At 43.2% G+C, this 26,576-nt stretch overlaps 1 protein-coding gene across 2 annotated transcripts in view; it reads right to left on the bottom strand.

Annotated features, from left to right (window-relative positions):
• The window catches only part of ahr1b (aryl hydrocarbon receptor 1b), an 84,196-nt gene that overhangs the window by 7,333 nt on the left and 50,287 nt on the right, over positions 1 to 26,576 (bottom strand). The window contains exons 4-10 of one of the 2 annotated variants that reach the window (XM_042001568.1): positions 19,758 to 19,847; positions 12,949 to 13,078; positions 12,339 to 12,487; positions 9,886 to 10,088; positions 9,602 to 9,711; positions 5,218 to 5,359; positions 3,613 to 5,128 (exon numbers count right to left, since the gene is read on the bottom strand). In XM_042001568.1, the coding sequence (XP_041857502.1) occupies positions 3,613 to 5,128; positions 5,218 to 5,359; positions 9,602 to 9,711; positions 9,886 to 10,088; positions 12,339 to 12,487; positions 12,949 to 13,078; positions 19,758 to 19,847 (2,340 nt within the window). The remainder of the gene's footprint in view (positions 1 to 3,612; positions 5,129 to 5,217; positions 5,360 to 9,601; positions 9,712 to 9,885; positions 10,089 to 12,338; positions 12,488 to 12,948; positions 13,079 to 19,757; positions 19,848 to 26,576) is intronic. The other variant, XM_042001569.1, reaches the window with a different exon arrangement.

Raw genomic sequence — 26,576 nt, 5'->3', positions numbered from 1 at the left:
TCCGCCAGGCTGTCGGTGTTTTCACATGTTGGGGCAGATTATTTGATTACGTTGGGCTCTAGCAGGTCTGGTAAACCTCTTATGCCACCGTTCCTGCTCCGTCCACACATTTTCTACAACCTCCTCTTCCTGAAGCAGCTGCCATCAGATCAGAGGTGGCGAAACAGAACCAACACAGATGCAAACAAAACAGACTTAATTCAGAATTAAATTCCCAGTCCTGGGGGGTATTCCTGAAGGAAGGTTTGATGCTGTTATAAAGCCTGAGCTCCAAGCTGCTAAATCCTCTGACACCTTAACCTACGCTGTCGGTTCCAAAACACCTGTTATGAATTAGCTATCACAACCTCGTGTTGGTTAAGCCAGATGTGTACACTTTCACGGCAAAGCCATAAAAGGCATCACCCACTGAGCCCCAAAACCACGATTTAAAAAGCTAAATGGAGAGCACCTTATTTTTCACAGGCTGAGTTACAGGTCCTCCCTGAGGCCTATGAAGACCAGAAAAAATACTATAATAAAAAATAACAGCATCCACAACCACCTGCTGGGACGCTTGGTGGCAGATTCCTGCAAAATCAACACATAAGTAGACGTTCAACACATGCTAGCCTATAGATGTGTTATTTGATTACCAAATTTAATAGGCATATATTATATTATATTATATTATATTATGTTATATTATATTATATTATATTATATTATATTATATTATATTATATTATATTATATTATATTATAAACAGATATGACCCGTCCGCCCCCAAGCGTACCGGCACTAGGTGAAAACAAAATATAAAAACATTCTTTAGACTGGTAAGAGTTTCTCATCTGCACCTTGGACAAGTTCCTCCGGTTGCCTATAATTTTCATAGATTATGCCTTAGGCTCACCAGAAAAGGGTGCACCTATTTCACAGCCAATAAGAAGACTGGGGAGGGGCTGAAGAGAGGTTTGGGGCGACTGCATGTTGAGGAGCTCGCGGTGAGCATCAGCCTGGGCTGCCTCGTGATGGAAGGTATCCCAGGGGGTTCATCATCAGAGCCGGGTTCATCCTCCTTATTTAAATATTTCTAACCCTGTTGAATGCTAAGCCTGCTTGGGCTGTGTCTGTGTGTCAGATGACTGAAAAAAAACTCTATAAAGTCCACCTCCAGCAACCTGGCACCAGAAATGGAAAACTTAAAACTGAAGATAGAGGTAAGAAATCCATGGAGACATGGGCCAAAACCAACTGTGAATGATGACACTGCATGATGACGTGTTTCTCTTTTCAGGCAATAATGCATGCAATGGGGAAGTTGCCAGATAATTGAAATAAAAAACATTTGGAAAAAATATTTTAATCAAAGTGGTTGTGACAGATTTGGTCACAAACTTAGTGACCTTCCCTCAAATCATTATGCTGGAGATATGTTGGACAGTAGTTAGGCAGTAGCGTTAAGGGTCTTGCCTAAGGACCCAACTGGACGGTGTTAATGTTCGTCCCATGGGGGGAATCAAACTCCGGTCTCCTGCATGGGAGATGGATGCTCTGCCAACTGAGCTATCCAGCAAATGTTTGCAAGTACAATGGTAGATGTGATTGTTCCAACAAATATCTCTTTGGTAGTTCCAATTAGGAGTTAAGGGCCTTTCTGAGTGATTCGCCTCTGATGGGCCACTGAGGACTTGAACCTGGTTCTCCTGGACCATAAACCACAACACTACCCCTCTCTCTCTCTGAACTGAGGTCCAAGAATGAGAAGTGGAATTTCCTGATGGATGTGGCACACCAGCAGACGTTCTACATAGCATCACTGAAAGCGGCTCTCCAGGACACTGTGCCTTGGGATCCTGATATCTCGCCCTGGCCTTCTTCCAGCTTCACACCTAAACATCCGCCATCCTGGTCTGAACCGGTCTGCTACCCCAGGAAAGCTTTCAACAGTACTGGCCTGGTTTTATCCAACCGTTTCTAGGTGTTGTCTGACGTGAGGATGTCAGCTCTGCTGCCCAGCTGAGATTCTGTGGCTGCCTGGACTGCCGGCTCTGCGTCGATCAGCACTTCACCGGCTCGGACCAAGACGGCCGAGTTCCGATGGTCACCTCAGGGCTCCTGCACTGCGGCCCTGTGGCAGTGGTGTGGACCCTGGCCTGCCCTGACCTAGGTGGTTCTGTGGTGGCGCCCTCTGTGGTCATGGGTGGGCTGGCTTCCAGTGTGACTGGATCCTTAAGATACCATTTCCTCACAGCAACGTCAAGCCAGATGTTTTCATTCATTCAGCTCATAGACAGTAACGAGGAATGGAGTAACGAGGAACGTCTTCTGGGCTTTATTCCAGCCATAGAGGAGCATTATTTTTCTTCTTTTCACACACACATAGAACTTTCTGCTCACTGGTTGATCTTTGGCTGCTCCTGATTGGACGTTACCATCAATCTAAGCTCTCTGATTGGTGGAAAGTCTGACAGGAAGTGGCTTCATCATCATGTCCAGGTCTAAATAGAGGTCTCTTAGCAACATGGTAGTGATGATGTTTTGATGATGAAATGTGATAAATAATGCTGTTTTGTCCCTGTATGTAAGGCTGTTATCTTGTTAGCATGAAGCTAAGTATCAGTGCAAATCTACTTCTATACTAGCACTACATTAGTTTTACGCTAATGTGGGGAAACCAGGTCATATTTAATTTTCAGTGAATGTATTTAGGGACTACACATCAACTCAGTTCATCAAGATTTTCACATTGGAGCTGAGATCAAACTATTAAGATGCTCAAAGAGAACCTCAGTATCCACGTTGCTTAGTGCTGACTAAGCTAGCGCTACATTATCCAGTTACATTTAAACAGGAGGCTAGCAAGGCTGCTAGTTGGTTTTAAAGTAGCTACAGCATGAAAATACGGAGAAATAGATCCTGAAACCAGTCTGGTTTAGTAGAGGAAGATGTAAAGACACCATGTTGCCTCCCGATGTGTCCAGTGTATAAATGAGTGTATGTGATTTTGGGAATGTGGCATGTTGTGTTAAAGGGCTTTGAGTTGTTAGAGAAGACTAAAAAAGTGCTGTACAAATAAAGTTCATCCACCAAAATGTCTGATTTTAATTTGGTTCAGAAAACCCTAAGAGAACCCACAAATGCATAGACACCATGTCTCTGTGCCACGTGGCCGCGGGGGGCCTCTGGCTAGGATCTTCCTCTGCCGCCATCGGGGTGGGTCCGGGGTAGTCTTAGTGGTGGGGTGGCTGGGGTTCGTGCTCTGGGATTGCCGCTAATCGCCTGGGTCTCTGGGCTGCCCTGCTGTTAGGTTGGATTGATAGGTCGTTGTTTCTATCTACTGGATCTTTGTCTCTACTTCCTTTATTTCCACTTTCCTTCTTACTTCTCTCCATTATTGTCCTTTTATTTTTTCTTCTGTCCCCTCTGGTCAGATCCAGCAAGATTACTTAAAACCGTAAAACCAAATAAATAAGATAAAACAATATATTTAAACAAATAAAGAAATAAAAAGTTAGATTATCAAGAGGAGCCTTATACCCATAAAGCTTCTCTTGGCAAAGCAAATTTGTTCGGCACGACACAGCAGCCAGACACAAAAAAAAAAAAAAAGACACCATGTCTCTCACCTTACTGTGGCCGGGGTCGTGGCAGATCTCAGACGTCACCATGCCGTACGGGTCCAGCTGCCGACAGGACTTGCCCACTCCAAGGATCTGCTCCAGAGATGTGTTGGGGGGAGGACACTGAGACAGGCTGGAGATGACCTGAGCTAAAGGGGCCGGCATCTGCTCCTGCTGCAGCTTGTGGTTCATCTCCTGGAAAGATGACATAGCGGACTCGCTCGCCTGCTGATGTCCAATTCTCGCAAACAAACTGTTTCCAGTGACAGTGTAATCCACATTGTGAATGTCAGGCATGCTGTAATCCGTGCATGACTCCGGAAGTGTGTTAGTGAGCGGTTTTTGGCCGTTATTGAGGCAGGGACTCTCACTGAATCCAAACTCCTGCCAGCAGGTTTTTCCTGCAGACTGCTCCGAGCTGGAGACGGTACATGGCATGTTGAGGTTGGCTGCCGTCTGTTTGTTGTGGCACTGCTGGGACAGCTGATGGTGATGATGATGAAGCTCGCCTGCAGTCTGCTGCATGTTCAAGTGTTCCAGTTGTATCCCTGCAGTGGTTAAAATGTCTTGGGGTGTCCACTGTCCGTTGGGCAGCTGTTTTCCCATCAGTTCTCCGTTTACCATCGTGTTAGTCACATGGTCACCGCGTTGGGCCCAGTCGCACGTCACCTTACCCGCCTGCATGTTGAGGTGCTGCTGCATCTGCTGCGACAGCTGCACAATGGGAGTCTCGCCCATCAGAGGAGGAAACCCCATCTGGATGTTAGCATCAGATTTGAGGTTGTTTTCGGGCAGCAATGCTGTCGAGGATGTCCCTGCAGCAGTGCTTGGGGGCACCTGTCCTCCAAGATCTGCAGAGTCAGTCTTTCCTTCGATAGAGTCGTAGATGTAGGAGAGGATTTCATCATTCGTCAGTAGATCATCCAACGTGGGCACACGCTCAGGGTCCATCTCCACTCGGATCATCCGCTCGTCCAGCAGCAGCAGCTCCAGGTCCTCAGCGCTCAGCCCCAGACCCTCCAGAGCTCCAAACAACTCCCCGTTTGAACAGCCTCCCTCCTCGGCTTCCAAAACCCCCTGCCCCTCCAGAGACAGCGAGTCCAGAGTAGCCAACAGAGGGTCGAAGCTGGTGCCAGGCTCCGTGATGCCCTGGGTCACCACACTGTTCTCTGGCTCAGCCCAACTCCTGCGTTGCCTGCAGGTTTCAGAGACAGAATCCATCTGGTCTCCAAAGACACTGTGGAAGGACATTTTGGGCTCCGGGGCTGGTTGACAGACATACACCGACTCATCCTGACTCATTAGGGCCCCGAGCAGGGAGCCGGGATCCAGACCATCCGGATCATCCCGCGCGACCCTGTCGGTCCGGCTCTTCTTGGACTTACTGCCGTGTTTCTCCTGACTTCCATCCTTAAAGCCTGCAATGGGGTGACTGGACTGGTACAGCAGGGCCTCACCTGTGGCAAAGGTAAAGGGTAGGTGCATGGAGCGCTTCCGCAGGTGTTCTCCTCCTTCTTCGTCTCTGAAATAAAAAAACAGGGTTATTAACGGGGTGTCGCCATGGAAACTCATTTAGGATCCAGTTTGTACAACACAGGAAAAGGAAATTACAGCAGGGGCCTCTGGGTGGCGATGATGTAGTCCGGTTTGCTGTTCTTGTACACCAGCCGGGCGTTGGCCTGGACCCATTTCCAGCGGTTCTCCTTGGTGAGGAGCCGGAACACAGTCAGTCCACTTTCTCCAGTCTTCATCACTGAACACAAAAACACCACCAGTCAGTAAACTGAGCCAAAAACTCAGGCAGAGAAACACTACAACCACATTATTCATATTTTTAGATCACAAGATTCTGGTGCGACTGTAGAACCTCACCAGAACCGGAGCTACTCAGATAACCTGCCGTTGAGGTCCAGTCTGTGAGAATTATTAGCCTCTAGTGGTAAAAATGACAAAAATGTCTGTCTCATCATGGTGGGACAGAAACTCTGGAGCTAGCAGCCAGAACCAGAAACCAGGTCTTACTGTTGCTGTTTGATTCCAGCTCTAAAAACTCTGCTAATGTCTCCTTTGACTCTGCCTTTGACATGAACCATGAAGATCCTGCTGGTTTCCATGGAGATGAAGGAGGTTGAAAGATTCTCTTCCTATCATAGACTATCCTGGGCTTTACTTCTTTCTGGATCCTCATGGTGGTTCTAAGGTGAATGTGGGGGCTATCCCTGGATTCTGCTGACTGACCATTGATAGAGGTGTCCATCATCATCATCATCGGCCAATGGCTTCCTGAGATATTTACCTGCGTAACAACTCTATTAAACATCTGGAAACCTGCTCAGGTTCGCGTTTTACCTTCTACAGTAACACAGTTCGTCCTCAGATATTAATTTACTCATGCCTAGGACTACTTTACTGATTCCTAGGATTACTTTACTTATTCCTAGGATTACTTTACTCATTCCTAGTACTACTTTACTTATTCCTAGGATTACTTTATTCATTCCTAAGATTACTTTATTCATTCCTAGGATTACTTTACTAATTCCTAGTACTACTTTACCCATTCCTAGGATTACTTTACTTATTCCTAGGATTACTTTACTTATTCCTATGACTACTTTACTTATTCCTAGGATTACTTTATTCATTCCTAGGATTACTTTACTCATTCCTAGGATTACTTTATTCATTCCTAGGATTACTTTACTCATTCCTAGGACTACTTTACTTATTCCTAGGATTACTTTATTCATTCCTAGGATTACTTTATTCATTCCTAGGATTACTTTACTAATTCCTAGTACTACTTTACCCATTCCTAGGATTACTTTACTTATTCCTAGGATTACTTTACTTATTCCTAGGACTACTTTACTTATTCCTAGGATTACTTTATTCATTCCTAGGATTACTTTACTAATTCCTAGGACTACTTTACTTATTCCTAGGATTACTTTATTCATTCCTAGGATTACTTTACTAAGTCCTAGTACTACTTTACTCATTCCTAGTACTACTTTACCCATTCCTAGGATTACTTTACTTATTCCTAGGATTACTTTACTAATTCCTAGTACTACTTTACTCATTCCTAGGATTACTTTACTTATTCCTAGGATTACTTTACTCATTCCTAGATTACTTTACTCATTCCTAGGATTACTTTATTCATTCCTAGGATTACTTTACTCATTCCTAGATAGCTCAATTCATTCCTAGGACTACTTTACTCATTCCTAAGACTACTTTACTCATTCCTAGGACTACTTTACTCATTCCTAAGACTACTTTACTCATTCCTAGGACTACTTTACTTATTCCTAGGATTACTTTATTCATTCCTAGGATTACTTTACTAATTCCTAGTACTACTTTACCCATTCCTAGGATTACTTTACTTATTCCTAGAATTACTTTACTTATTCCTAGGACTACTTTACTTATTCCTAGGATTACTTTATTCATTCCTAGGATTACTTTACTAAGTCCTAGTACTACTTTACTCATTCCTAGTACTACTTTACCCATTCCTAGGATTACTTTACTTATTCCTAGGATTACTTTACTAATTCCTAGTACTACTTTACTCATTCCTAGGATTACTTTACTTATTCCTAGGATTACTTTACTCATTCCTAGATTACTTTACTCATTCCTAGGATTACTTTATTCATTCCTAGGATTACTTTACTCATTCCTAGATAGCTTAATTCATTCCTAGGACTACTTTACTCATTCCTAAGACTACTTTACTCATTCCTAGGACTACTTTACTCATTCCTAAGACTACTTTACTCATTCCTAGTATCACTTTAACCATTCTTGTATTTTGTCTTGTGATTTATGACACAGAAGGTTTTCATGCTCACTCTGAGTACATTATGTTGAGTTGGATCTTTTTATTTGTTCAAGGTGCCTATTTTTTAATGTATATTTGTACATTTGCAATAAAAACTGTAAAATTCTAAGATAGTAAAAAACGGCTATTATGTTTTTGAACTTTAATTTCGTTACACGCTACATCTTTAAGCCCAATGGATCACTGAGAATTAAACTGAATTGAACTGGATTGATCCATTGGATTAAATTAATTTAGGTTTAACTAGATTAGAGTGATTCAGATTGAAATGGGTTTATAATAAACTTTAATTATTCTGGGTTTAAATTGCTTGAGATGACAGTTGTGAATGTATAAATAAACCGAAGTGAGCAGAACCTCAGCAACCATCTCAGGGAGACGTAGAGATGCTTGGACTGAAATCCATCCAGTAAATGCTGAAAACCTGTATTCAAATAAAAAAATTCTGCTGGTTTATCATCCTAACACATGATGGTGAAAGTGAATTAAATGAGTTTGCTTGTTTTCTGACCACCTGTCGTGTTGCTTGTTGTGTTCCTGTGAATCTTTGCCGCTGTTTTGCTTCTTGCTGTCACATGTTGGTAAAACTTTATCGACCCCTACCCTGCTGACTGCTGCTGTATGGATCATCTCTGATGTTTTGCTCATGTTGTGGATTTGTGGGGCATATCCTTTCCTCTGGCAGCTCAGCAGCTTTGCTCAATCTACTCCCTGATCCAGCAGGATTACTTGTGAAAGCTAGCTGAACTCTGTGACCTCGCTGGTTTAGGCCTCCTAAACTTTATCAACAAGACAACGGATAAAACAGCAACCATCCTGGCTGATGTGGAACATCATTGTTCTCGTGGTTGCATGGTTTTTTTCGGACCACCTTAAACGTGAAACATATTTTAGACGGGTTTTCCATTGTTTTCTAGAGATGTGCGATACCAGCACTTTTATTTCCCCTCCAATACCAAGTCAACTCAGGCTGGTATCGACAACACTGACGATACTTCGACAAAGACCTAATCTCTTTGATTAGCAGCCTGCACCGAGAAATAGATTAACATTTTACATACACTTGGTATTTTAGTCTGAATGCTGTTCGACTCATACAAAAATTGCCAGTATAATGCATAATTAATTCATTTTCCAGTTGAATTCAGCTTTATTTGTATAACGCCAATTCACAACAATCTCAGGGCACTTTACAGAAAAATATCAGTTAGTTCTGTGTCAATACTTATTTAAAATTTTTATTCTTAATTTATACATATATAACTTACACTACACACACACACACACACACACACATATATATATGTATATATAAATATATATATATTTATATATACATATATATCCTAGGAATGAGTAAGGTGATCCTGTATATATGTATATATGTATGTATACATATTCAGCTGACTACCACATAATGATGATGTCCATCTTGTTTGAATTCTTGCTTGTGTTGTTCTTACTCTCAAATGTTAGTCACTTTGGATAAAAGTGTCTGCTAAAAGACTGTAGAATAGAATAGAATAGAATAGAATAGAATAGAATAGAATAGAATAGTTTATACCATGGTCTGGGTGAATACTCAATTCTGATTGGCTGGAGTATGTCCATTAAAAAGTGATAATGGACACCTATGAAAGAAGTTCTTCTATTCTATTCTATTCTACATAATCGTCCGCCGCTTCGTGTTGGACGATTCACTCCTCCGCATCGTTCGTTATTTATGATAACAGACATGACAGGCATGATCCCTTACATATGTACGTGTGTGTGTGTGTGTGTGTGTGTGTGTGTGTGTGTGTGTGTGTGTGTGTTTGTGTGTGTATTTGTATATACACACACAAAGAGACTGAGATGCCACAGCACAGTGTTTATCACTCCTGGTCCTCAGGGATCTCATCCTGCATGGTTTAGAGGTTTCCATCCGTTAACACACTTAACTCATTAGCAGGCTTGCAAAGAACTTGATGAGTAGTTCAATTAGTCTGAATCAGGTGTGCTGGTGTTGAAAACCTTTAAAACATGAAGGGCAGGGGGTCCCCGAGGACCAGGATGGAGAAACACGGCCATAAGGACTGAGATGAAGGAATCTGTTCACAGCTGGAGTTTTAACCACAGGGTTGTCTTGGTGGTACTTACTCCTGACATGGTTCTCTGCACAGTACAACATATCTGCTGCATGGATGAACTGATAGCCTGTTCCTCGTACCCGCAGTTCAGCCTCAGTGTAGCCCAGAACGATCTTCCCTCTAAAAAACAGATTAGATTTGTTATCTAAATCAGCTTGGTGAGAAATCTGAAAAAAAAAGTTAATTGTCTGAAGCTTATTTTCCTTCAAATGACGCATTAATTTCTGTTATTACTACATTGTTATTACTTTAACTGAGATGTAAACATGATGAAAGGACGGAAAGTGTCTGTACTTTGCATCACAGGCCAGGGGGGTGAAGTCCAGCTTGTGTTTGGTCCTGAAGATCATGTTCTTGGTCCTGATCTCCAGGATGGACGGAGGCTGCAGAGGGGTTGCGATGGCGAAAAGAGCAAGCTGTGGTGGTGCCTTTCCTCCGTTTTCTTGCCGTTGGTTCTGTCCGTGCAGAAATTTGAGTCTGCCGTGGATGTTCAGAGCCTACAGGGGAAATAAAACATCATTATGCAAATGGTTTTCAGTTAAGGCAGTTTCCTCTCCTAAGTTACACTAGGTGGTTATCTTGATAGAAGGTCACTTTTTAAAGATGAGAGAGATTTACCACATATAAATGAGCTATGTAACCAGTTAATTGAACTTCAGTGAAAACATAAAAAATAAGTAAATGCAGGCATGGCCATTCTAAATTTATTTTTTTTTTAACCCCTCGGACTTCATCTTAAGTAAAATCATAGAAATGTTGTTTTTATTCGGTTAAATGAGTTTTTGGATAAAAAAAATATCTTGGAAATATATCAACCTGGTTTTAGGACAAACTACAGTACAGAGACAACCCTTTTAAAGAAACTTTCAGTTCTGGTTCTACTGGATCAAAGTTCTGCATTCGATATAGTAGATCACCAGATTTTATTAGACTCAGAGGTCTGGTGGGCCTCTCAGGTACTCTTTTAAAATTTTTAACTCCCATCTCACAGATCTATAGTTTTATGTAAGTTTGGATACATGCTCTTCAAAGACCTATAAAATCCAGTGTGGGGTTCCCCAAGGATCAGTTTTAGGCCCAACTATTTTTAATCTGTTCATGTTGCCTCTTGGGGATGTCATCAGGAGACACAGTATTGGTTTTTTACAGCTATGTTGATGATACACAGCTTTACATGCCGTGTCTTCTGATGACCTGGAGCCAGTTAACACTCTTTTAAACTGGATTTTGGATGGCAGAGAACTTCTTACAGCTTAAGCAGGACAAAACTGAAGTTTTAACTATTGGTCCTAAAGACAACAGATAGATCATTTTACCAAATTACAAAACTTTGAATGTTCTCAGTGTGGGAGAAATCTTGGTGTCCTCTTCGACTCTGAGCTGGATTTTATTCCACATTTCAAAAATGTCACAAAGACAAGATTTTATCATCTTAAAAACATCACCAGAGTTGCCCTTTTCTCTCTCTTGCCAGCACAGAGATGCTGCAGCTTTTATTTTTATTAGAATAGATTATTGCAATGCCCTGCTCTGGTTTAGGCCTCCTTAACTTTATTAACAAGACAATGGCTAATAGGAGAACAGAAAGAAAAATAAAGACTCAAGCAACATCTGATCATGTTTGTCGGTTTTGAAAGTAAAATGAATAAAATAATTTATAAGTTTGCTGAGGGGAGTAAGTTCAACTCATCAAAGATCTGACACACATTTTAACACATCCAACATTTTCCTAGGAAATAAAGGGAATTATTGACTTCATACCCAGGGAGAGTTTAGAGGAGTTAACTTACAGTGCTAAACAGGGTATGGGGTGCCACAAAGCATGATGGGAAATAAGCAAACAAACACACCCCCAGAGATTCAACCACAGCAGCCATTACAATATATCAGTTTTGTATTGGTTATATGAGTTATCGTAGTTCATACTGCAACAGACCAGGACATATTACATGCAACTGTCATGTTAAGATTGTTGCCATGGTTACAACATTAGTTCAGCTGAGATAAAAATATTCTGTTACTGTTGTAGTGACATTTACATGGTGTTATTGAACATGTCAGAAGCTCAATTAATGCAGTGAATGATGACGCGGCTCATCTGAAGTCTCTGATTGGCTGGAAGTTAAAGGGGCGGTTCTCTTCATGTGTTCCGTGTATAGAAGGAGGAAGGAACGTCGGCAAGGCTGATGTTCCAGCTGTTAGGGGCTAATAGCTGAGCTTTTCTGTTTGTTTGTGGTGTTGTTGTCACACCTCACCTTTCAGAAGACTGGATTGTTTGTAACTTTAGATATGCTGCGGTTATGATAAATCATGAAGTTTGTTTTGGTGCTGATTTCAGTGAGTGCTTTTAAATCGAAAGAGATTGTTCTTTGGGTCGAAACCACTTGTTTTCATAGTCTGTTTGCAAGCTGATCTTTTGTTGTAACTGTTGTGTTTGCTGCTGCTGCCTTGGCCTTCATTTCCATCATGTTGCTCTGGTGAAAACGATGTTTAACCTGTCTGTGAGGTGTGTTTTACAATAACAGCATTTCCTCTAAAGATGTCAGACAAAAGAGCCAATTTCCATTTCCACATATAATAAATAAGTTCTGTATCATTTTAAGGGAGAAATGTAGCTTTGATAAAGTCTAGAGGAAGCTGAGTCTGACTGACTCCTGTGATGTTTTGAATCTGCACCACCTTCCCATCCTCATGTCTGGGTTTCTGAGAGGCCTTCGCCTTCGCCTCGTCTGCCATCGGAAACCTACCAGGAAGCCGGAGGAGTTGTCCAGGAGGCATCGGAAGCGACACACGAAGCTCCTTTCCAGGAAGGAGGAATTCTCCGGAGGAAGTTGTTCGGGGTTGTAGGTGACCAAAGGCGAGCTGCTTTCTGGCTCTGTCTCTGCAGCAACAACACCTTCAGTTAAAGATAACTTTATTTAAAACCTTGTTAATCAAGTACATTTACGTGTTTTGCAACAGAGCAGCCAGAGCTCATTTCTGATGTCGGAGAGAGTTCTTTAGATTATTCGTAGATCTAAACACACACATAAGCATCTTAAACACACATGCGGATCTAGGACCACTTCAACTCATAAGCCACACTGAAGATTACAGGGTCATGTGATCTGACTGAGGCTGGTCTTACAGCTTAATGCTGTACTTAACCGTCTCGTGTTGATGTCTGAATGTGTGCCCGCTGAGGCTGCAGAGGAGGCACTTTTCACCAACTGTCAGTCGTATAAAAGCTCTGACACTGATCTCAGTCGAGCTCGGCGCTTCTAATAAACGTGGCCTCAGCTGGAGGGTTCCTCTCATATTCAGTCCACATTAGGTCTTTGTTCATTGTTAACTGATGCTGGACTGGGTGCTGGGTACCTTGAAGGGAGTCCTGAGTCACTCCAGATGCTGCAGAGGGAGGATTCAGAGCCCAGTGGAGGTTTCTCCTGAGCTCCTGCTGGTCCTCCGTATGAACCAGTTCATAAACAGTCTGATGCATGACGTCAGTCTGAGGGAGGAAACAAGAGGGAGAATTAGATGATGCTGAAATCAGTCTGTCATGTCTTTCAGTTTTCTTCAGGAATACTTTCCAAAACTAATCTTTGAATGTTTCTGCCTGATTCCCCACAGCTTCACTAATGTTCAGGCTTCAGACAACTTCTTTAGTGTGGATCGAAGTTTGCATGAACACCGTCCCAATCGAATCGGACTTTCTGAGCAGAACAACTAGGATTAGATTTAGAAGGGTTGGTGTGAAAGCACCTTAAAGCCCCGTTTCCACCTGCGGGTTTGGTTCAACGTGCTGCAGTTTGTTATATTTCCACTGGAAAGGTACCAGAATCTCCGACCAAACCGTCCCACTTTTTTCTTTAAACCCTTCCTTTAAACCGATCCAACCCAAAAGGGTGGAGCTTGACATGCTGCAATCCACTGATTGGTGGAAAGAATCATCACTTCCTGTCTCACTCAGCAATAAGAACAAAACACGGTGCGGGAGGGCAGGTAGTGATGTTACACTTGAGTCTGTCGACCATATGACATAGAAGTGGTGCGAGCATTGTTCCGATACGTTGATTCACCATGACCAATGTCACTTGACCACACCAACCGAGGCCTCGTTGCGTTGTCTGTGCATGTCTAACTGCTCCCGGGATTTCCAAGGGACTGAGGTTGTTAATCCGTCAACGCTTTAAAATCGATTCGGTCACACTGTAAACCGAAGCTGGGCAGCGATGCTACCAATTGTCATTTCGGATTAGCTTTGTGGGATGCTGTTGCCAGGGTAACTGCTGAATGAGCTCACAGTAAGAGATTGTAGTGGGTTGACATGACAACATCACAGGTAGGTTATGTTTATTTTCTTTATATTGTATTTTAAATAGGTTTGCAAAAAGCAGACTTTAAAGTTCATAGAAGCTTCAGGAAGCACCAGAGGAAGTGTCTGGGGAGACGGCAACCTGTGGGACCTTCCACAACCAAGCTGGTTTCTGATCACCATCAGCAGAGGTTTTTAGTGATTTTAAAGTGGCTTGATTATAATTTAGTTCTTGTGTTTCTTTCTTGTGCATCATCATGCTGGAGAGGTAGCGTTCCAGAAGAGGAGCAGACTGAAGCCAAACATCATTGAAGAGATATGTTTTTAAAATAAAAATCTATACAAATTCACAAAAGTTGCAGAAGCAACTATAAATACAGCAACACAATCCCTGTCCCAGCTGCATAAACACCCTTTTCTCCCACTCTTCCCTTTTAAAAGCTTCAGCACTGACAGAAAAAACAACAACTTGGGGTTGAGAACATCTGCTTTTAAACCAGATGAGATGTCAGTAATGAGAAGATGAAGTCTGGTCAACGCTTCCACTCAGCTGCGCCACATGCTGGCAGCCACCAGATGGAGCTCTTCCTGAATGGATCCACGTGTCCATGCAGCGAGCTGGTCTCACGGCAGGCGTGTCATGAAGCTTCGGCTTCAAACAATTTCCAGATGCAAAATCTTCACCGCTTCATAATGAACCCATATGGATCAGGAATCTGTGTACACATGAATGATTCCTCCTCCTTTTGATGTTTAAACATCTCCTCTGTCAGTAGAAGAAGTAACTTCAGGGTGTCCTCTGTGTCATTTCAGCACTAATCCGTCTGCATGTTACGTCCAGCGTAATGATCGTTGTGTAACACAAACACAACGCTGCACCTCATATCTCCGGTGAGCAGTGGCGTCGTGCAGAGCTGGTCACCCGGGCTCCACCTGAAGAGAGAGCATGGAGCTGGGCTTTCTGAGCCCATGCTGCATGGTGTTGCTCTCTGCAGGACACCGCTGCTTTCTACTAAAGGCCAAGCTAATAATAGCAGAGGTTTTGTTGCTGTTGACTGAGACAAATACGTCGCAGGAAACAGCAGAGACCCCTGAACTGATCCCGCCACATGTTGCACGCAAGCTTTCCATCTCCATCCAAGCAGCAGCCTGCAGTCGTTGGCGATGAGGTCGTTCCTGTCTTTGTTTTAAATGTGATGTTTTAAATCATCACAAGGTTTCAATCTGAAATAATAAATTACTTAAGTTTGGTGGTTTTACTACAATATCATTTATCATAGTACTACAGGTTTTACTACAATATCATTTATCATAGTACTACAGGTTTTACTACAATATCATTTATCATAGTACAACTAGGATGGTTTTCACTGGTGTTTTTTTTTAAAACCTTTTAATAACAATTAGAGAAAAGTATTTGTTGAACTGAGATGCGAATTAGAATACTAAGAGGTTACTTTCACTTAAGATGATGGGAGGACAATGACACCTCAATGAGAGATGGAGTAATTGGGTCCCAGTCTAGTAAAGACCATGCTGGGAAAACAATCCTTGGTTAATTCGGCTCTGAAGATTTGTAAGGAAACTGTAAAATCAGGAGATTTCAGGGACGCTCATAGCGCTGGTGGAGTGCACACGACGCGGACTTCCTGCCAAATAGAACAGACTCTAAACTCACAGATATGCCGAGCAAAGGCCTATCATTCAGCAAAATGATTTTTACAGATATTTTCAAGTTTGACACAATTCCAACCAGCATTTGAGCGGATCACTGGAGGTGGACATCTCCAGGTATTTAAATCAGCATTCACTTCATCTGCCTGTAAGCGGGGGTCTCCAGGCCAAACTAGACAGTACTTTGTACATTGAAGAGAAGTGGGAGAAAGAAGACCATTTCACGCTTTCACGGGAACAATGGGGAATACTATGTAAGTAACAAAGGGATTCAACATCTTCAGCTATGTTGGAGAGAATTCGGCTGGAAAAACCTCACCGCCACGACATGTTGTTGACTGGGGTAATGAGGACAATCACTACCTTGTATTCTGGGAGTGGTCTAGGATTTTTCTTACTGGAGAAGATACAGGTTGCTGGTCTCCGTGGGGATGCACCAGTGCCTTCAGGTAATTGTGCACACCTCTGTGGCCAGCAAAGTCTGGGTCATCAGCTGGGGACCACCAATCACAGATGTTTTGCTCTTTTAACCCAGAACATCTCCTGGTGGTGGAACACCTAAAGCCTTAGGTGTTGCTTAGCCTTCTTAGCCATCGCCAGAAGCTACCTTTCTCCGCCTCCTCTGCCGGCCCTTTAGTGGCTCTCCGACACCCTGCTCCTGTGCACCCCATGCAGAAGGCCAGCTGTAGAGGACCCAACGAAGCCCCTACATCCTACCTCAATGGTGCATGTGATGGCTTTCGAGCAAGCCTCGCTACACTCGTATCTGGAATGCTTCCGCTCTGCTGGAGAGACATTCATGCTCGCATGGAAGCTACGTTTGGGACCAGCATCCTTTTCAAATTTTACTCCCTTATATTTAGGAACAATTTGTTTTGAAGGGTGGGACAAATATGACAGGGAATTATTACTGAGCCTTTTTCTGGCACGTACAAAGGTTATCACAGGAAAAACGGAACTAGTGTGGATGAATGGGTGGACATAACTCATAACATAAATGTTGTGGAAAAACTGACTTTTACACTTAGAACCCGGGAAGGATTTTCCTTCCCATCTGGTCTAAGTGCTCAGAGTACGTCAAGCCTGTACTTTCAGACTTTTGCCGATTGAGTGGAAACAAGATGTGCTTCTATTTTTGCCCACTGTGTTCAAGCTGTTGTATTTACTTAATCATTTATCTATTTATTTTTTGGGCCCTCTTTTCCTTTTGACAGACTAATGCCCACTACAACGCACAAGAATGTGAGCCCCTCCCCTCGGTTCAGTACAGGTCATTAATGTTCTATTGTTTAAAGATGTACATGATTTTATTACATTTTTCCTCATGTGTCCACAGATTCTCTTGACTTGTCAGTAATATGGATAAATGGGAGTTATTATGTGTAGTTAAAGAACTAAAGTCTTGTTTTGGAAAATATAAAGACCCCTGAAATACAACATTTAAGACAAATGACTTAAGGAAAATCTTTTGTTGTGTTGTTTTTTCGTCCTTATTTTTCTTCTGTGGCATATGTCCAAATCATATGATGTCCAATTTTATTGATGGCCAAATATACAAAAAAAACAAAACTTTAAATGCGATGGCCTGGTGACCTGTCCAGGTGTAACTGCCTCTCACCTGTTAAAATGCTGGGTTAGGTTCCAGCTTCCCCGCGACCCGTAATGGATGAAGCAGTATAGAGTTGAATGAATGAATTACGGTTTAAAACTCTTTTCACCATAAGTCAAATATAAAAACTAGGGCTTTCAAATGATTAAAATTTTTAATCAAATTAATCATAGCTTACAAATTAATCACCATGGTCCTCAGCCGGAAAAGGGTGGAGTGCTTTCTGCGGGTCTGCAATAGGGTCCTGCCCCAAGTGGAGGAGTTCACATATCTCGGGGTCTTGTTCACGAGTGAGGGAAGGATGGAGATCGACAGGCGGATCGGTGCAGAAGGCAAAGCTCTCAATTTACCGGTCGATCTACGTTCCTACCTTCACCTATGGTCACGAGCTGTGGGTAGTGACCGGAAGAACAAGATCACAAATACAAGTGACCGAAATGAGTTTTCTCTGCAGGGCGGCCGGGCTCTCCCTTAGAGATAGGGTGAGAAAAAAAATAAAAATAAAAATAAAATAAAATAAAAAAAAAAAAAAAAAAAAAGAGATAGGGTGAGAAGCTCGGTGATCCGGGAGGGGCTCAGAGTAGAGTCGCTGCTCCTCCACATCGAGAGGAACCAGATGAGGTGGCTCGGGCATCTGGTTAGGATGCCTCCTGGACGCCTCCCTGGTGAGGTGTTCCGGGCACTTCCTAATGGAAAAAGGCCCCGAGGAAGACCCAGGACACACTGGATGGACTACATCTCTCGGCTGGCCTGGGAACACCTCGGGATTCCTCCGGATGAGCTGGTGAATCTGGCCGGGGAGAGGGAAGTCTAGGTTTCCCTGCTTAGGCAGCTGCCCCCACGACCCGACTCTGGATAAGCGGCAGACAATGGATGGATGGATGGATGGATGGATGGTTAATCACCATTCGTGAAATTTGCCCGTTTTTACTGCAGCCGATGCTACAAATATTTACTGTTAACTGACCTTCCCTTGGGTTAATGTCAGATCTCCAGGTGTCAGTAAATTCAATATCTATCTGTTGTTCTGCATCATCTCTACCATGTTCAGAATTCATCCAGCATCGTCTCACCAACCATCTCCACATGATCACATGATGATATCTGTCATACAACCACCAGATGTTGACAAATAAAGTTAAAGCTGATATTGATGAAGAAACTCTGTTAAAACTGATGATCTGGATAAAACCACAAAGGTCTCATTTGCGTCCCCCTTTTCCTAGTCAGTGCGCCTGCCTGGCCCCCCTTCAAAACTTTTCTAGAACCGCCCCTGCATAGCTAACCCTGTCAGCTACTGTGTTAGAGAAGAGTCCTCAAAAAAAAAAACAATACTTTAGGTAAATATGTGCTGCTATGAACATAAACCGCTAGATTCCTCCTCATCTGAATGAAAAGCTAACGCTACAAGAGAGACGGTACTAGCAACAGAAAAGCCGATCAGCTGATTGCCGTCAGCCATCATGATTGACGGAACAACAGGAGACGAAGAGGAGGAGCAGACACAGAGAAGACCAGAGAGCTTCTAGACCAGCCGCGCTGGTGCACAACACAGGAAAAAACAAAGGCACCATCATCCTCCACGGGGGCAACGTTGCTCCATCATTGTTCTTTTTATTCTCAAATCCATCCACAGAACCAGCCGGCTCATTTTTTCTATCTGGCCTCTAGAGCCTCCACGTCCCGCCATCATAACGGAGAAATGACCGATGTGTGGGGCTTGTCATGCAGTGCATGCGTTAATTGTGTTAAAAATATAAACACAGTTAATCATATAAATTATTTTACTTAATTAATTATACATTTAAATTTTTTAAAAACATGTAATTAATTACATAAATTAGTTACCGCCATTAAAGCGTTATTTTTGACAGCCCTGGTAGAAACCCAATATGCTAAAAACTTGTCAAATATTTAATCCAGTTTAAACTAAACAACCTTTTTCTTTTGTACATCTAAAGAGTTCTCTTGCCAGGACCAATATGGCGGATGGCAGGTGGAGGAGGTTGACGCAGCGTCTTCGTATACATGTCTATGGTACACAGTGTTGGAATAGTTACCTGTAGTACCTGAGGCCACACACACGTGAAAACATCTTTATGTCTGGAAGAATTTTGGCCACTGGCGGCCACCGTCCTTTCACAGCTGTGCTGTTCATCTTTACCACTAGATGGCAGTAATTCTGACACACTGGACCTTTAATTTGGTGAAATGATTTGCTTTAGCGTGGCGGTGATTTGCTGTGATGTGAATGAATGAAATAATTTGCAGAGCCAGGACTCGCAGTAACTCGTTTTGATCCAGCTTTAGATCAGGAATTCTGGGTTTCTGCTCCGACCAGTCGGATGGAGAACAGAAACAGGAAATGTGCAGATAAAACAGGGAAAAGGCCCAGTTGAGGAGATTTTCAGAAAGTTTGTTTTGGAAACTTCTTTTTTATTTCTCCAGTTTTATGGTGTTTCACCTACCTCCTGTAGAGGAACTCTTCTGGGGCAGGGGGGCTTATTTCAGGAGTTTTTTCGGTTCTGTTTCTGTTATGTATCTGTTATAGATGACTTTTATTGTCCAACAGGACAGGTGCATCGTTACCTGATGGAAGCCCAAGTAGTCCTGGATGGTGTGGGAGGAGTAGAAGATGGTCCCACTGGCAGTGATAACCAGGACAAACCCGTTGAGAGCCTGTGAGACAGAAGCAGACCCACTCAGTCACTTAACTCTGACACAGGATTAGATGAATGGGTTGTATCCTGCCGTCTGATTGGCTGCTGAGGAGATAACCAATAAAGATTACGAGTTCTCAGAAAGATGCTTTATTTAACTCGAACAGACGTAAACAAAACGGCTGCTTACATGAACTAAACATTATTCCTTGGTCTCAGAGTAACTTCTCTAATCTTTTAAATACAGATTTATTTGGAAAGTAGTTTTTTTCTCTCTAATAACAGTACTTGCTTTTGTGTGCTGTATTGTGCTAAAATAGAAAAGAATAATCCGTTATTAGTTTTCACCCAGCAGCAGAGGGTTACAACAAGTACAGAAGACAATACATAAGTATCCAGAGATAAGATAAAAATTGAAAATAAAATGAAAATTAATTACGAGAAATATACAAACATTTACAGTGATCCAAATTATTCTACAGTTTTTTGCACTGAGTTGAGATTTCTCCATTTTTCTTAAAACATAAAAACAAATTTTCCAGTTCTTCTCTGATATCAGATGAAAGATGCACTACGTAACTTTCCAATCTTAAATCTCTGTGTTCTGGACTCATTTGATGTCACAATGATATATATTATGTACATTTCTGGAGCCGTCGCTGCCCGGCAGCATCCTGAGGCCAAGAAATCACTTCATAACTTCATTGTTCGGGGACTCTGTGTGGCATTGCAGGTGAGTTTCGCTTCATACACTGCATCACAAACTGCATTTGAGTCAACCAAAACATGTAACAAGTTCATCTAAAAAAACTAGGTAGGACTTTCTGGCACCACAATTAACTGGTCTGAGTCCCATCTAAAGGACAAGGACCAACTATACACCTGAGTAAACTAGAATAACCTATGGAGTCCCCAAGGCACCATCCTGGGGCTGCAACTCAATTACATAATGAAAAACAACTTAATATGTCACCATAACTATGCAGATCAGACACAAATCTACATAACCATCTCGCCAGGAGACTACAGCCCAAACTCTGATCAGATGCATTGATCAGGTTAAAGATTGGATGCTCCAGAACTGCCTTCAGTTAAATGAAGACAAAACTGAAATAATAGTTTTTAAATTAAAATTCAGCTTGAAAAGTTGAAAACTTGGGTAACTGGTCCTGGACTCAGACCTGAATTTTGGCATCAAATTAAGTTGGTTGTGAAGAACTGATTACTCTGAATTTCTACTTTTATCTTTGGTAGACTGGACTACTGGAACCCTGTCCTTACAGGTCCACCTAAAGTTCATCACACAGCTTTAATTAGTCCAGAACGCTGCTGCAGGTTATAGATGTTTCACAGGTGTGTTGACACCGGGAAACATCTAAAACCTGCTGGACTGTGGCCCTTGAGGACCAGAGTTTGACATCCTTAATCTGGACCTTCCACCGTAGCATGACATGTATTTCTGAGCCAACTGCAGACTTCTCTCTGAACATCGGTTAAAGGACAGCCTGATCCAGCTTTTTGCACACCTGCAGCCTCTGGAGCATCCTACGTGGTTCACCAGCAGCTTCAGAAACCTGCTGCTGCTCATCAGCGGATGTTAATCAGCTGTTCTCTGAATAACACACTAATTCTTAACAGTACAATCCTGATAAATTTTTCATTTTCTCATGGCATGCATTATTTCTGTCTTTTCATTTGCAGAAAGATCCTTTTTTTCATCTATACTGCATGAAAACGGAACTGTCTAAATAATGTGGGACATCACAAATCCAAAATGTCAACATGGAGCAAAACCTCTTAGGAAGGTTTCCAACACCATGTTAAATATATCACAGCAAGACTTAAAAAGATGGCCCAACCCGGTACTAGCAGGTGGGTCTGAATGTTGAGATTAGAATTAAAGGTCAAATGATGAAAATGAGGTTTCCTTGTGGATTTTGAAGCTGTTTAGTTTTGCTGAGGCTTTAATTAGAAGTGGCTGGATGCTCCAAAGTTTAGAAGCAGCTGAAGTTAAAGCCCGATGATGTCTTTAATCCGTTCCTCTCTGAAGTCGGGAACATTCGCTCAGCAAACTGTTCAGACCTGTGTGACAGCCATTAAAACAGTGAAGTAAGAAGCTGCTAATTTATCTAACAAGCTAAAAATAAACCCACCTTGTTCTTTCCAGGACAGGTTTATACTTTGTCCTTATAATAAAAACTAATGGGCTTCTGACCTGTTTGATCTGTTGCTTTCCGGGACGTTACAGATCAATCAGATCACACAATATCAGAATGTTTCACACAACCACACCACTCAGTACTCACATGCATACTCTGCAGTATCTTCTAGGTCATCTGGTAGCTTTACAGCTTTAAATGTCTTTTTATCTTTTTATCATCTCTATGCATATTTATAATTTTATTATTATTGCATACTCTTGGTTTTGAGGACCTTAATATCATTACATATTACTGTGTAATGACACTAAATTCAATTCATTAAACAGTCAGATGTTATTTATCTTATTTACACTACAGAACGTCTTTTCTCTCCATCATTTCTGGATTACACACAGCAGAGTTTCACCCCGATGTGCACACACACAGACACGTACAGGAGGTAAAGACGGGAACTTTTTTAAAGTTCATATCTTGTACAACTTTTTTTTTTAATCTGTAAACAGGGTTTTATTTTTATAGATTACTTTGTTTCGGACAAATACATTTTATACAAATAAATACAAATAGGAGGAAAAAATGAAGATAAAAAGAAGACAAATTACTGTCAGACAAACAGCAAAAGATGATTTGACTTTTTATGTTGAGGACTCACTTTTACTCCATTTTTCTAGTCTTATTTCATTTCATTATTTTTCATCTTTATTTTATTTATTCATTTTATTTTGTTTTCATCCTGTTATCAGCTTAACATCTTTTATTTAAATTTGTGTTGTTTAAATTTCCCTAATGCAAACATTACATCTACCAGCAGGAGATTCTCATCATGGATGCAGCCGACAAACCTGCAGCAACTGTGTGATGCTGTCATGTTAATATGGAGAAAACCTCTGAGGAAGGTTTCACCACCTGCTTCCATCTATCACACCAGGATTAAAAAGGTCCGACCCGGTACTAGAAGGTGGTCCTGATGAAGAGGACGACCCGGTACTAGAAGGTGGTCCTGATGAAGAGGACGACCCGGTACTAGAAGGCGGTCCTGATGAAGAGGACGACCCGGTTCTAGAAGGAGGACCTGATGAAGAGGACGACCCGGTACTAGAAGGCGGTCCTGATGAAGAGGACGACCCGGTACTAGAAGGCGGTCCTGATGAAGAGGACGACCCGGTTCTAGAAGGAGGACCTGATGAAGAGGACGACCCGGTTCTAGAAGGAGGACCTGATAAAGAGGACGACCCGGTTCTAGAAGGTGGTCCTGATGAAGAGGACGACCCGGTTCTAGAAGGACGACCTGATGAAGAGGACGACCCGGTACTAGAAGGTGGACCTGATGAAGAGGACGACCCGGTACTAGAAGGTGGTCCTGATGAAGAGGACGACCCGGTTCTAGAAGGTGGTCCTGATGAAGAGGACGACCCGGTACTAGAAGGCGGTCCTGATGAAGAGGACGACCCGGTACTAGAAGGCGGTCCTGATGAAGAGGACGACCCGGTTCTAGAAGGCGGTCCTGATGAAGAGGACGACCCGGTACTAGAAGGCGGTCCTGATGAAGAGGACGACCCGGTTCTAGAAGGAGGACCTGATGAAGAGGACGACCCGGTTCTAGAAGGAGGACCTGATGAAGAGGACGACCCGGTACTAGAAGGCGGTCCTGATGTAGAGGACGAACCTGTACTAGAAGGCGGTCCTGATGAAGAGGACGAACCTGTACTAGAAGGCGGTCCTGATGAAGAGGACGACCCGGTTCTAGAAGGAGGACCTGATGAAGAGGACGACCCGGTACTAGAAGGCGGTCCTGATGAAGAGGACGACCCGGTACTAGAAGGCGGTCCTGATGAAGAGGACGACCCGGTACTTGAAGGCGGTCCTGATGAAGAGGACGACCCGGTACTAGAAGGCGGACCTGATGAAGAGGACGACCCAGTACTAGAAGGCGGTCCTGATGAAGAGGACGACCCGGTACTTGAAGGCGGTCCTGATGAAGAGGACGACCCGGTACTAGAAGGCGGTCCTGATGAAGAGGACGACCCAGTTCTAGAAGGAGGACCTGATGAAGAGGACGACCCGGTACTAGAAGGTGGTCCTGATGAAGAGGACGACCCAGTTCTAGAAGGAGGACCTGATGAAGAGGACGACCCCGTACTAGAAGGCGGTCCTGATGAAGAGGACGACCCGGTTCTAGAAGGAGGACCTGATGAAGAGGACGACCCGGTACTAGAAGGTGGTCCTGATGAAGAGGACGACCCGGTACTAGAAGGCGGTCCTGATGAAGAGGACGACCCGGTACTAGAAGGCGGTCCTGATGAAGAGGACGACCCGGTTCTAGAAGGAGGACCTGATGAAGAGGACGACCCGGTTCTAGAAGGAGGACCTGATGAAGAGGACGACCCGGTTCTAGAAGGTGGTCCTGATGAAGAGGACGACCCGGTTCTAGAAGGAGGACCTGATGAAGAGGACGACCCGGTACTAGAAGGCGGTCCTGATGAAGAGGACGACCCAGTTCTAGAAGGAGGACCTGATGAAGAGGACGACCCGGTACTAGAAGGCGGTCCTGATGAAGAGGACGACCCAGTTCTAGAAGGAGGACCTGATGAAGAGGACGACCCCGTACTAGAAGGCGGTCCTGATGAAGAGGACGACCCGGTTCTAGAAGGAGGACCTGATGAAGAGGACGACCCGGTACTAGAAGGAGGACCTGATGAAGAGGACGACCCCGTACTAGAAGGCGGTCCTGATGAAGAGGACGACCCGGTACTAGAAGGCGGTCCTGATGAAGAGGACGACCCGGTACTTGAAGGCGGTCCTGACGAAGAGGACGACCCGCTACTTGAAGGCGGTCCTGATGAAGAGGACGACCCCGTACTAGAAGGCGGTCCTGATGAAGAGGATGACCCGGTACTAGAAGGAGGACCTGATGAAGAGGGCGACCCAGTACTAGAAGGTGGTCTTTCGTCTCCAGAGCTGTTATCTTCTTAAATAGGTCTTGGTAGCCATCTGTGGAGATAGGGCATCTTGGTGCTCGTTAGCCTAGCGTTAGCACCTTTCCAAGCTACTTAGCTTTCAGAACAAAACACCACATGGAATTTTCATACAATTGACAGTTTTGTGCATTCAAAAATAGTTTTAGTTTTAAAGCTCATAAATCCTCATATTTCTAAACTGACCAGCTCTAAACTAACTAAAGTTCCCCATATGTACGGTCTCAGGTAATACCATTACAGGAGCTCAAAAATCAAACCTTGAATAAATGAATAGCGGTAGGTCGTCTGACCCTCTCAAAGTGCTACCTTACATAGTATATTTATGGAGGTAGACTGATTTGACAGCATAAATTATTTCATCAAAGCTACAGCTAATGAAAGTATCACAACAAGTAGGTCCAGCTGTTCTAACACAGAGTTGAGGGTAGCATGGATTTATGGGCATGTCATTTACCCACATAGCTATGACTTTTTCATGTTGTGCTACATAGGAAGCACATCTCGATGGGTAGGATGAAACGTTAGAACACCGGCTCTAGTTCGGTTAAATTACCACACAAATCAAGAAAGAAGGAAGCAGGTAGGAAAGAGAAAGAAACTAGGGATGAAGGAAGATATGGGATTATTTTTGGTAAAATGGAGAGCACTCATTGTTTCTCCTCAAAGAGGAGCAGCTGCTCCAACGTTTCCGCCTCACTAAGCGAACATGTGCTCGCTCACGGCCTCGGAAACAACACACACTCAGAAAATGTCCTCACAAAACCACCAATATTCAAACAAAGGCAGTCCGCGGGGGACGGTGACTAATGCTGCAGATGCCATGTTATTCTTTCACATAACACACCAGTGGCTCACTTCGATTATCTGCCACACTTCCTCCACCGTAAACACAAACAAGCAAATGTCAAACTGCCTCAGCAAGGAGGAAACCAAGCACTCAGCTCTTCAGCCGCCATGACACCAACTAGCCCAAACCAGGCCACGTCTCCTAATACCACGCTGTCCACTCGTTAACCTCCCAGCTGCACATGATCGGATCCGGTCTCAAGCAGGAGAAAAACGCTGCTCTAAAAAGAGTTGTCAAGAATTTCATCAACAATAACTCAAAGATCTGATAAATTCTGCCAGGTTTCCTCTATTTTCTGAGCCTGAATTATTGATGCTCCTCTATAATTCACAGCCATCTAATGTGAGAAAAAAACAGAGCTGGTGAACTGGAGGAAGAGGAGGGGGAACATTCACCTCCAGACTCTGCTTCAACAAACCAGCTTTCATTTCTCATTATTATGACCAATGTGGGGAAATAAAAATGAAAGCCGGGCACTCCGGTTGGGAAATGGCAGGCGGCCTGTTTCCTCTCCTGGAATGCCAGTGTGATGCACATTGGAAGGAATTGGACTGGAAAATCAATGACTGCAGCAAAGCCCAAAAGGATTTGGCAGCCAGTGAGCGCGCTCAGTCCCTCAGTCACATGTGCACTGCACAGGACACAAAACCTCCAACAACCAGAGACTTTATTCTCCCGTTAAACAGAAAACCCATCAGTGGGTCCGGCTGAGGATGGACTTTACGATATATGCTGAAAGCTATCATTGAGCCTGATTGTCA

The sequence above is a fragment of the Melanotaenia boesemani genome, chromosome 12 (genome assembly GCF_017639745.1).
Source record: "Melanotaenia boesemani isolate fMelBoe1 chromosome 12, fMelBoe1.pri, whole genome shotgun sequence".
Taxonomy (NCBI): domain Eukaryota; kingdom Metazoa; phylum Chordata; class Actinopteri; order Atheriniformes; family Melanotaeniidae; genus Melanotaenia; species Melanotaenia boesemani.
This window is presented reverse-complemented; position numbering and strand designations above follow the sequence as displayed.